The 12,513-nt window shown below is 43.5% G+C and overlaps 1 protein-coding gene across 1 annotated transcript in view; it reads right to left on the reverse strand.

Annotated features, from left to right (window-relative positions):
• Positions 1–3,132: 3,132 nt before the first annotated feature.
• The window catches only part of UMODL1 (uromodulin like 1), a gene marked incomplete at its 3' end in the record, with an annotated part of 41,280 nt that continues 31,899 nt past the window's right edge, over positions 3,133–12,513 (reverse strand). Inside the window, 6 exon segments of the mRNA XM_082277860.1 lie at positions 3,133–3,320; positions 5,840–5,927; positions 8,522–8,681; positions 9,503–9,739; positions 10,857–10,999; positions 11,817–12,274. Of these exon segments, the coding sequence (XP_082133986.1) occupies positions 3,133–3,320; positions 5,840–5,927; positions 8,522–8,681; positions 9,503–9,739; positions 10,857–10,999; positions 11,817–12,274 (1,274 nt within the window).

The raw sequence follows: 12,513 nt of genomic DNA on the forward strand, positions 1-12,513 counted from the left end.
AGAAGATAATTTACAGTTTCACCACTTACAACTAAATGGATTTTTGGTTTTTTAGATTGCGATCTGGTAACTCTTATTTCCACAAGAAAAAGGCAAGTCAGTGTCTTACTCCTTACAGAGTCCCTTGAGTCTAAAGCAGAATGCAAATGATTACTCTGAAATTTATTGATGTATTTAAAAGGTGTATATATAAAAGCTCTAAAATCAATCACTACAACCTTTTGCAAAATGTGGAAGTCTTTTACCCAGTAATCTTACTACCTAATAGAAATTGGACTAGGAAGATAGAAAAGCCACTTTCTTGTGCTATTCTGTACCAAAAAACCAGCACTTAAGTGCTATGCCCACTAGAAACATTCATGGCTTCAAGCTAAGGACCAATTTTCACTAAGAGTTAGTTATAATGGTGTCCACTGAGCTTAAGGAGGAATTAGTTTGTCTATAAATTACTGAGTTAGATGTGACCCAGGCACAGCAGATTATCACTGTGTAGTAGGAGGAGTGAGTGCAGCAAACAGAACCAAAGGGTGGTGGGACAGGTTACTGACTCCTCTTCACCCCCCATCTTCCAACACACTCGCTGAGGTGGAGATTTGGGGCAGCAGGGAAGAGCAGCCCAGTAAAGAGCCCTGCAGGAGATGCTGACTGCATGGAAGAGATTTTTGCTCCAGTTTATCCAGCTGAACAGACTGTGGTTGTACCCAATGGACCATGTAAACTGAGCCTGTGCTGCTGCACTGGTGGTCTTGCAGCCAGGAAAAACCCAGGTCAAATTTATAACTCTTTGTTTGCAATTGGGGAGCTCTCTCTTAGGTGGGCAGCACTGTGTGGCCTGACTGCACAATCATTAAGGTCTGATTCAGCAGAATACACAGGTACCAATTGATTTATCTGGAAAAACATGAGCTGCCAGCAACAAAAATAGTTTCTTTTTTCTTTTCTTTCTCTTCCACTGAGTCCTTGTCAATTACAGAATGAATAAAATTTAAAAACTCATGCTGAAGGACACCCTGAGTAGGTTAAGCCCCAGATCCACAGTGGCTTTTCCTTACTTGGTGGCAAATCCAATGCTTGTTTCCCATCTTCTGTCTACTTAAGGCGTTGCACAATTAGGTCTTCAACGCTGTTGCAGCTCAAAGTTTCAACCTCACCCTAAGTAAACAGCAATTTACAAACTGAAAAAGAGATCTTTATGGGGGTTTGCTGATTTACTTCCTCTAATATCTATGGAAACATGCAGCTTGTCAATATTACTGGCACAAGTGATGCTAACATGGGCACATAGTGATGTGTCACAGTGAGAAGACAGATCTTGGAACTTGAAGAGAGAACCAGAGGTCTTTGTTTTCTTCCCTTCTATTTTATCCATGGACAAACTACCAAAATTCACTTCAACCTGGAGCTGTTGTCACAAAGAGTTCTTAGGACACCAGGGAGGAACCAGATTGCTAAGAAAAGAAGAGGTGGAGGGGGGAAAGGGGGTATAGGAACCTTTTATATATGACATTAATTTGGAAGAGTCAGTGTTGTGTAGAGCAAGGAGAGCCAAATGTTGAGTGAAGACAAACTTCAGTTCTCCATGTGATGAGACATGACCCCCACTAGGAAAAAAAAAAAAAAATCAAATTAATCAGGATTGAGACAGATGATCAACTACCTTCCAAAGACAGTAAATACAGAGGAAAGAAGAGCTGAGCAGCTCCAGCTCCTAAAAGGAGCCATTAGCTGAGACTCCAACATGATGTATAAGCGTTATGAGCCTGCTAATTCCTTTATGCTACAAATCTCTTTGCACAACTCCAGAATTCCCATTACTATGAGCTATTACTCAGGAGAGCAGAATGATGAATGCAGGAGGAGCCATTCTTGCCTCTGGGGAGAGACTCAGAGGTTTCATGTGTAGGTTTTAATTTAATGAACCTCGATATGCCCTTTATGCTGGGTTTTGGCTCCATGGTGGGATTTGTATCCCTGATGGAACTACAGCTGCTGGAGTTGTACCAAGGAGTCCCAGGTACCTTCCCTTGGGACTCCTGACACATCCAGCCCTTGGGAAGCCACCAGAGCATCACCCTTACCTCCCAGGAGCTGCCCAGAGATGGATAAGAGGGTGGTCTGTGGGATGAAAGACAGGGAAATACAGCTAAATGTGACTATTCAAGATTTACAAGCAGGAAGCTGGGACAGCATTCCCTGCCCTTTCCCTGTGGTGTATATAAAACATTACTGTGCTCGGTGAATTGAAATGAAATATCTGCAAATGCCATCGTGATGAATCCAGGGCATTGTCCTATGTGAGGCCAGCACCAGGGAAGGGTCACTGACTAACTAACTCTGGCAATAATGGCAAATAAGCCCGGGAGCAGAGTTCGACCCACAGGAAACATCCTTGAGCTGTGAAGTAGCGTTAGGTGTTGTTTTTCAGCCTGCCAGCTTTCTCACTTCTCTCTCCTCCTCTTAAAGACGCAAGCATGCAAATGATGGTGAGCTGCCAGAGCACACTAATCTCACAGAAAAAGTGCTGAATTCCCAGGTTTCAGAGGCAGAAATGTGGCAGTGGTTAAGTCTCCTCAGAGCCATCTTTTCAGACTCTCTGCAGGCACACATAAGCACTGCTTATGCATCATCAATATTTCAAGCTCTCTATATTTAACATTCCACTACTTTCTCCAAAAAATCTCAAAAAATAATAATTAAACCCCAGCTTTTGCAGAAAGGGATAACTTCTGAAGAAAATTTATAAAGAGAGTGGTAAAGTTTCTCTCCTTTATTATACTAATCACTGGTTTAAACCCAAAAATTATATGGGGTTTTTTTGTGGAAATGCTTATTGGTGTTTTCTAAAGTGATGTGCCATTTACTCAGACTGAGATCAAAGGCATGAAGGAAGATGAAGGACACAGTGCTGTCTTCCTCGTCTTACAGTCTGCAGTATTTGAAAACAGGGAAGAACAGCAGGAATTTCTTTCTTACTTATATGGCCTTTACCCACAGCAAAAAGGACAGCAGGTTCAAACACTCTCAAAATAAGGACGATCATCTACAAGTATTTCACCATTTCAGGAAGAGATAAACAGGTAAGAAATGTAACTGATCATAGTTCAGTACTTACATGTGGTAACCTGTGAATCACTAATCATAGAACACTTGGTAGCTGAAGTTGTCAGACTTGATCCTGAAGTTGTATCTTCCCATCTTTCGCTGGTACTGGAAAATGAGAAGGGTCACAACTCCCAGCACAAAACCAAACACAGCAAGGGCTATGAGGATGATGTACCAAATTCCCATTCCAGCCTTCTTCTCTCTCTTCATACCAGCTGCTTAAAAAAAAAAAAAAAAAAAAAAAATTAAAAAAATCAAGAGGTGAAAGAAAAAAGCTTCGAAATTGCTAAAACTTTTACTGGGGAGAGAAACAGTTGCCTACAAATTGGCCAACATGCCAGTACAGAACTGTGCTACAGAAGTGTATCAGCCTTCTGGGGAGGGTGATTCTCTTGGAAAGGGTGTGAGAACAGTCCATGTTCTCTTTTTGCATACAAGTGTAGAGTCCTTGCAGACATGAGTGTGATCTTCAGCTAAAATAAGAATTAAAGAATCAGCGCTGGTGACTTTTTGAAATGCTGCCTTACCTTCAGAAGGACTTTAGAGGTGAAGCATTCTCCGACCTTAGTCCTGCCTCCATCCATCTATGATCATACAAATGACTGGATTTGCTTTTATCATATATGTAACTGCTCTTCAAACACGGAGTATTGGGGGAAGGATTCTCTGTGTGTGCTGGGTCTCTAAGCTCCCAGCTCAGCCAGCAGAGGTGTGGCTGGGGTGGTCACTGGAGTCACCCTGGCTTGGTCACCACGGGTTCCACTCTGCACCTGAGCAGTTATTTAGAGCCAACTGAGCAGCCCAAAGCTGTCTGCAGTGTCTGCACAAGTCTGGCAGACAGGGCACAGGACCTGCAGGAGACCTGTGCTCTGCTGGAATATCACCCAGACTCTGAGGGGGAGGAAAGAACAAACACCAAGTGCCCCAGTGTGGGCAAGAGTCAAGTCCCACGTTGCCAACTGCCTCCCAAGGCACCACAGACCACAGACAGAAAGTGTTCTGGTTCCCTTTTAGCCACTTCCATATGTTTGTCCAAATCTGCAAGCAGAAACCCCTCTCCCTTTTTCATTGTGCCTCTCTTCATGTTTGTACAAGTTCTTGTAATTCCTGCTTGCAAAGGCTCGATGCACCTACAAAAACATGCATTTGTTTGCTTACATTTTCAGGACAGCACTTGTTTTGCCAGGCACTTCTGTGGTGCCTGAGGTACACAGAAAACAAATGCCACTGCACACATGCCTGCAATTAGGAACAAAATTTGTGGCCAAAGTGCACTGCTAGCAACCACAGAGGTCAGTAAGAGCAGTGTCCAAGCTACACAACACCCAGGGCATCATTCTAAGACAGAGCAAAGCAGTGCTGTGTAATATATTTAGTCTTATTTCTGAATTTCAGCATAAAACAAAGGAATAAAGCAGAACATGCACAGTGGAAATGGCAGCCTGTAGCCAGACACAGACAGAGCAGGCCCTCCTGAGGATGTGGAACAGTGGCTTTTGCTGTAACATGTGACCAGGTGTTGGCAGAGCAGGTAAAGCTTTTTCATGTTTCACTGCAGCAGTTACACCTGTTTTACCTGACATCATAATTCACGTTGTCTCCTTCAGCACAGAGATGTAGATCACTTAAAATGTGGTGTGAGTATCCAAATTGGACACCAGGACACAGCAGCCAGTAGTGCTACCTTTGCCTAGAAATCAACATAGTACAACCCAAATAAAGCTCCCCTCACCAGAGGCCCTTTAGGCAAATGGCCATTTTTCAAAATTAGAAATGCATCAGGATCTCCAGCAAAAATGGGAGTGAGAGCTACTTGTTGTAAGAGCTAAACAAAGAAAGCTGCATTAATTACTTTTTTTTCTAATAACTAATTCAGAAATGAGCACTGAGGGCCTATTTGAACAGACCGTGTAATGGAAGAAAAATACATTCTTTTAAGACAGAGTCAGTTCCTAGGTCCAAAAGAACATTATGAACTGTCTACTCACGGTAGCCACATGTTAAGACTCTGATACTGGTGAGCCAAAACACTCTCAGTGAATGTTTTATGTTAATAAGTTATAAATGTAAAGCTGGAGGGGACCAAATGACTGAAAACATGAGAGACCCCAGGTGCCCTGGAAAGCATCACTCAGATTAAATGCAGAAAAGGCAGGTGCATAACAAATTAGACCGTGCTTGTCCATAGTGCTGCTGTTTGCCCTCAATTAACCTGTGCTGCACCAAATTAACCAAAGGTGCTGTGCATCAGCTGGGCTCTGCCACTCCCCCTCACCGTGAAGTCAATACCAGGGAGCCAAAGGAAACACAACAATGAAATCTTTTACATCCTCCAGTCTGGGACTTCAGAGCCCAAAATAATCGCAGGCTAACAGCAGTGTAAACACTCGGAAAACCGATTGCAATCTGAAAGATCGACGCTGCTTTCACACTTTACAATAAATAATTGTTTGATTTTGTGGTTGTTGCACTTGCTACCGTGTGCAAACAGCTACACAAAGGCACTTTATCTTCCCTTCTACATTCCCTTGACAGCCTGAGAGTCCCTGCTCCGAGGAGGGCACGTGCTTCTCCACGCTGCCACGTGGCTCCAGCAGGAATGCCTGCTCCCAAGGAATAGAGAGGGGCACAAAAACCTTGTGTATCACAGGCCTTCGGGTTCCTTTGCCAGTACAAAATAATCTTGGCATGATAGTTATGCTGTGCCCCCCTTTTGAGGCATCTGTTCACAACTCACCAGCTGATTTACACAGGGGTCCCCAGGATGTTCTGTGCAGGGCGATGGTTTCTCCAGCCTTCAGGAGTCGAGCCCTTGCATGGCATCTCTGCAATGATCAATTCAAACTCCAAAAAGTCATGTGGCTTACTAATTAAAAATACAAAGCCTTCTGATGAGCTTGCGAAAGCCCAGTGCTACTCTCACCATCGGGCTTTTGTTTCTTAATGTTATGCTCTGTTAAACTGAAATTAGCATTAAAAGGAAGTCCAAAAGAAATGGCATCAGGGAAAAATCAGTATAAAATCTGTAATTAGTCACACTGGAACACACTGCTGTGAACAGACATTTCGCACAGACAACCTTTCCATTAACTTTCTGTTTATTTTAGAGAAATCTTATGGGAGAATAAATTTATCACTAATGCCAGGGTTTTGTAAGCACTTTTGTTTGGATGTTTCTCCTGCCCATGGCAGGCACAGCAGATACTGCAACCAGCACCAGCAAAAGCAGCAGCAGCTTTCAGACCCTGACGAGCCACATGTCATTCTGAAGCTACCCACAAATTCAGTGACATGGGAACAACTAATCTGGGAACTGCAAGTCTGGAGTCCCTGTCCTGTGGGATGTTGGGGGTCAGCTGCTTTAGCTCTGTGTGAACAGCACTTGCACATGCATTTTTTGCACACTTCCTTTTTTTGTTTGCTACCTTATCATTTTGAGTTGCAGCCTAAAGGTCTCTGATGGGAACCAAAACCTACTGGCATTATTCAAAAGATACTTTTGAATCATGGATACTGGAAGGGCAAAAAATCCCCAGAGAAACTGCAGCATCATACCACGATCAGCAAAACCAGCGGGTGTCTTACCAGCTTGTGTACTCAAGAATGTCTCACCAGTGTTACCAGTCTGGCACTGGAAAACCTCTACAATCCACTGCCAGCAACAGTGCCTGGGTCAGCCCCCAGAAAAATACCCATGGGGTTATTTATGACTTTGGCCTGCCCTCAAATAGCTTTCCCAGGTAGGTGGGTCTGTTAGAGAACACATTTATGGAGTTGCTCCCTGATGACAATGATTTTTTGGTTCCACATGGCCATGGAGCAGCCACGTTCCACCAAACATCTGCATGGTGATGGCACATCCCTCCTCTTCCCATTCAAAGTCATGTTTCTTACTCATTTCTTACTACTCTTCAACTTGTCTATTTTTTTAGCTCTAAACTTAGAGCACCTTACTCTCTTCCACAGAGAAAACAAAGAATAAATAGACTGAGTAAGAGGAAATAATACAAGATGTAAGTCTCAATTTTGTGGGTAAAGAGCTGCATGAACTAAACCTGCCCTGAATGAAGTTAGTCTTCCCCAGAGTAACAGATAAGAGGGTCAGATCCCAGACTCAGGGCACTTTCCCAGCCATTTTTACATTATTTACAAATATCCTCTGTTCTTGCTCATCTTCCTTGATCTTTGCATCTTCTGCAGCTCCTCTCCCCTTCTTTGTAAAGCCATTGCTCACCCTGTGTAGATGTGCCTGGTGCTTGTCTTTCCCTCATCACAGTTTAACCTCAATCTAAGATACTGAATTCACTGACTTTTCATAGGGGTAAATTTTACATAGGAGAAAGAACAATGCATCATATATATTTATATTCATACTCAGCTGCAAAAACTGGAGCCATCTTACCATTGTCAGTCACGTTTCCTGCCCCTACTTTTTTTGTTTTGTTTTTTTTTTTAATCTGGAGGAAGCCTTATACTTTGAGAAAGGAAACAAGCATCTTCTGGTAGCCTTTTTTAATCTTTTAGGAAGAGATCATTTGCTTTATAATTGGTTTGAACTGTGTTATTTAGAGCTAGAGGAAAGTGTTAAACAATGGGGGAACACCAAACTGCTAATGAAAACATCCTTGATAGAAAAAGAGCCAGGAAGGTTGGCAGAGGAAGAGGAGAATTCCCAAGTGTCTGCTAGTAAGAAAAAAAAAGCCACCAGTAAAACATTTTTTTTCTTACTTCTATGTTAGCAACACATTTTTAGATAAAGTTGTGTATCACTTACTTGGAAGAGAAAAGAAACAAAGCAATGCTTTGTAGCACAGACAATTAAAAACTGCAGTTCTTATCAGGACGTGGCTTGGTTTATTGCTTTAAAAAGTACTCAGGCTTTAAAAAGCCATAGTAAACTCTATTAAAGTCACAGCCCTAGAAACTTAAAGACACTGAGCTTCCTTTCCTGGCACCTAAACTCTCAGCTGAAGAAGCAAATCTGCAAAGGGGGAAAAAAAAAAAGACAGATAAATGTATCAATTTACTCAGACATTCTTCTGACACTGCTACTCGGGGAGTTCCTATTTTGTGACACATCCACCTCAGCTGATACTTTTCTAACCAGCCTAATTTCATGGCTTTTTAGTCATCCCTTTGTGCAGAGGTGAAAGGTCCAGTTCTCGGGTTCCCCAGCTCTGTGCAAGCTCCATGCTTTTATCTAGGAGGATGAGGAACGGGAAGAAAGACTGACACTTCCATATGGCTGTAGTGTTTCCCCACTCCTCTCTGCTCTCAGCAGAGAACAAAGGAAACCTCAAGAGTTGTTTTAAACCCTGTTTGGAAACATTACTCCTTCCATTGCTTTGCAGGACTCCATATGGCACTGAGAAAAATATATTTTGGGGGGAAAAACGGTGTATCAGAGCAAAACACTTACAGTCCTGCAGGTGCTTCCTGGTGTCTCCATACAAATACGAATCCTGCAGTGTAAGTAAACCACAGAATTGTTGACAAAGGAAAAGATTTTCATCTTAAATTGTGCTTTGCTCAAATTCCCATTTTCCAGCAGTGTGGTATAAGTATTGGGGATGGGACAGCTGAAAAGGGAGACAAAAAACACACAGAGCAGCTAAGGCTAGAGAAGGCAGGTTGTGGTTATAGCACAGAACTTGGGTTTCAAGGCTTTCCTTCCTCTAGGAAGTCAGAGCCAGACCCTCCGTGAAGCAGTTCTGGCAGTGCAGTGGTGATAAGGGGCTGTCTGCTGCTTTATTCTCACAGTAACCAAGTAGAGATTTGAGAAGTGGTTGGAGAGTTGGAGAAGAAGGGAAAGAGTAACAGAAAGAAGGATTTAAACTTGGCTTCACCAAACACAAATTGAAAGAACATAATATTAAAAGAAATAGGGTGGTTTTTTTGAGCAAAAGGATTATCCTGTATTTTAAGGTGGCAGGTGAGCCCAAGAAATATGACATTGGGGTGAGATCAGAGATCAAGACAGGAACAAACATCCTCTTTCACCAGAGGCTGCTTTAATATCGTGTGTGAGGAATCAAATAACCTATTTCTTCATTGACAAGAGGCACATAAGCTCTTGGTAAAGCTGAAACCAGAGGAATCTCTGAACCACAGAGAAGGAGATAAAGCACCCACTTTTCAAATGCTCTTTCACTACTGACTGCCAAAATCACCTTCAAGTGTTTTCCTCAGGTCAGAAGCACAATTCCCTGATAAAACTGTAGGGAAGACAACAAAACTCAAGAAACTTCCACATGGCCCTTCGAAATCCCTTTTCATATCTACCTTTCTTGCTCAAAGAAGGTGTAACCAGGCCAAATGCAAAGGGACCGTGCATATGAATGATGAGAACACACGCAAAAAGGCATTTAAAATATAACATGTACCACTGACATTGCTGTACCTGTTGCTGATAAAAACAAATGACAGGGGATCCACTGAATTATTGGTTGGAGTGGCCCAGCAGTCAGTGAGAACCACCTTGAGCTTGCTGTCTGCCCTCTGCATCCCCACTTCGATCAGCACGTCCTCGCTGGCAGAGACGCTGAAATTTTGGGGGATTGGGGAGTTTCCAATAAACAACTGCATTTCTGTTCTGAAGTGTCCTGATCCGTGCAAATCCTCAAAGATGGTGTAAAGTCTGAAAAATCAATGATCCTTCTTTAAAGACCACAAATTTGACTGTAAGTTTCTGCAAGTCATAAATCAGTGCCTGTGACTCCACACATTTAAATAGCGAAGGGTTATCTGCAGTCCAGGATGTCAAGACACTGTTCAAAAGGAAAGGTGAAAATGCATCGAGTTTTCAGCTGGGAAGGTAGAGAGCATGGAAACACAAGTGGGAAAACCCCAAGGGTAGAATGTCTCAGCAATTCAGATAGGGCAGAGAGAAATGCCTGAGCAGAGCAGAAGGGGAACAAGACTATGACCTCTCTGAAAGCTCAAAATAAGGACAGTAAAAGCTTTGTGCAGAAGAGAAGAGCCAAAAAAATGAGACAGGGCAAATCTGAAGAAAAAGTGAAAGGCATGAGAAAATTATAGAGCTCAAAGAGAAGTGGCCTGACAAAGACTTTGCTGAGGAATAGAAAGGAAAATACAATCTCTGGACAGGGCTAGGAAACAGAAACTGGGTTTGGTGCCAAGAGTTGAAGCACGATGATAGGCAAGAGAGGAGGTGCACTTGTATGAAGGGAGAACACTCCCCATGAGAGCAAAGTTTGTGGTGTCACATTTTTCTATGAGCACGGCTTCGATTTTCTGTGAAGTGTGGCTCTGATTTCATCTTACTTGAAGATGGGGCCTTCCACAAGAAAAAAGTATTTGCATGATGTATCTACTGGTTTTTCAAGTTGACCAAATAAGGATTTGTGGGGGGTTAAAAATTGCCATTCTCAGAAGCCACACAGCAGTCTGCAGGCCCCCATCAGTGAAAAGATACATATGTTCCAAAAGCAGGAAAATGCTGTTATTTCTACAAGGGATTGCCCAGGAAGGCAAAGAGGAGTCAGGAATTCTGACTCCTGAACCAGCAGTTCCCAAAGCTTTATTTTCACCTGTGGTTTAGCCAGGTAAAGGCCAAGCTTGTTGGAACTCCTGGCACATTAGTTGGAGTAGGAGAGAAGCACATAGCAGGGATCTCCTGAACACAGCACCCTCAGGATGGCAGACTGATCAAAGAACTGTCACTGGATACAGCTACAGTCCCTGGGAGTTTTCCCAGTGCAGCAGCATTTCAAACAGAGAGAGCTGTTCCTCACCCTTCTGCAGGGTACCCAGAGGAAGTCAAGACATCATTCTGAAACACGCAGTGAATGGGACTGGCAATGTTCAAGTGGTGGATTATTCCCTGAGCAGAAACCTCATTCCGAAGGGTGGTTTTCACTACTGTAGTAGTCATGTTCTGCAGCACAGAAAGGAGAAAGCACAGCTTGTGAACATCAGTGTTTCCAGGGAGCTAGCAGAGCTTTCCATCTTCAAGTGCTTGGGTGTTCCCCACTCTCCTGACTGCAAAAATCAAACAGATTAAACCTCCAGTATCTTTCTTGCTGCACAGGGAGACAATGAAAATCCACCAGTCTTCCCCCTTTTCGTTTTTACCATATCACAGAATCATGCAATCACAGAACAGCTTTGGCTGGAAGGGACTTTAAAAATCATTAAGTTCCAAACCCCCTGCCATGGGCAGGGACACATTCCACTAGACCAGGTTGCTCAGAGCCCCATCTAACTGGGTCTTGAACACTTCCAGGGATGGGGCAATGATCATTGCTTAGCAATGGTCATTGCTCCAGAAGTGAATTTCTGTACTTAGGCATGGTCTGAGCATAGCCAGTGGTTTGGGGTCTGAAGAGAGCTAGCACTCTTTGTCCCCATACCTAGTAGCAACTGAAGTATTTGTCAGCATGAGATGATGAAATTGGTTTTAAGGAAAGACAGCTGCAAAGGGAACCCAGAAGAGGCATGGTAAGTGTCTCTCAGTTTGGAGAGGCCCTTGAGTTTTGCTGCCTGACCTCAAAGAGTCCCCTTCTCATTCGTGCTTCTCATCACACACTGAGAGGTAATTTTCCATCACAGGAAGGAGATTTCTTTCTCCAAAGGAATTTCAGCAACTAATAGACTGTGCACCCAACTAAGGGTCTGCCACTGCCTCTCCCCTCCTGAAAGAGAAAAAAAAGTGTTCCAGAGCTTGTTGGCATTCCCTTGATCAGAGGACTTACGGTCTCAACTTGGGTGCCACAGTCACTCCAGCCTGCCTGCAGCACAATGTGGGTGCCATTGCTGGTGCTCACATTGCAGCCAGGCTCCCCCAGGAACAGGGAACTCTCTGGGATAGACTCCTGCTGCAAGAATCTCTTCTGGATGGTGAGGACGATCCTCTCAATTTCACAAAACACACTCACTGCCTCTTTAATGGAAACCTCCTGGGCGGGTTTGACAAGGGGGACTGGAGATGCTCGAGGAGAAACACCAAGAGTTGCCATGGGATCCATGGTGAGAGGAGGCAGCACTGTGCTGGAGAACATGGTGTCCTCCAGAGCTTCATGCTCAGCAGGAGAGAAGTCCAGTGAAGCAGGGGAGGAAACACGAGTTGAGGTTTGCAAAGATGTCACAGGCAGAACTGTGCTGCTCACAGGTTTCTCATCCGTCACTGTTGCCTTCTGGCTGAAGGGAAATGCTGAAGAGTGCCAAAAATAAAGGAACTGTTGTAATTTACAAGTTCAGATTGGTCTCATCAGGCAAAAGCAAACTCTTAGGAGGAAACTCATGGTTACTGGCAGGAAACTAGCTTCTTTGGTTCTTTTAACCTGCTCTACTTACTGCCAAAGCTGGGGCTTTTTTAAAAAAGGACCCCAAGAGGCACATAAAGTGCCCATCAGTAAAGCTGAAGTGCTTTATTTCCTGGCAGCTGCAATA

Source organism: Coloeus monedula (genome assembly GCF_965178545.1).
Source record: "Coloeus monedula genome assembly, chromosome: 3".
Classification (NCBI taxonomy): domain Eukaryota; kingdom Metazoa; phylum Chordata; class Aves; order Passeriformes; family Corvidae; genus Coloeus; species Coloeus monedula.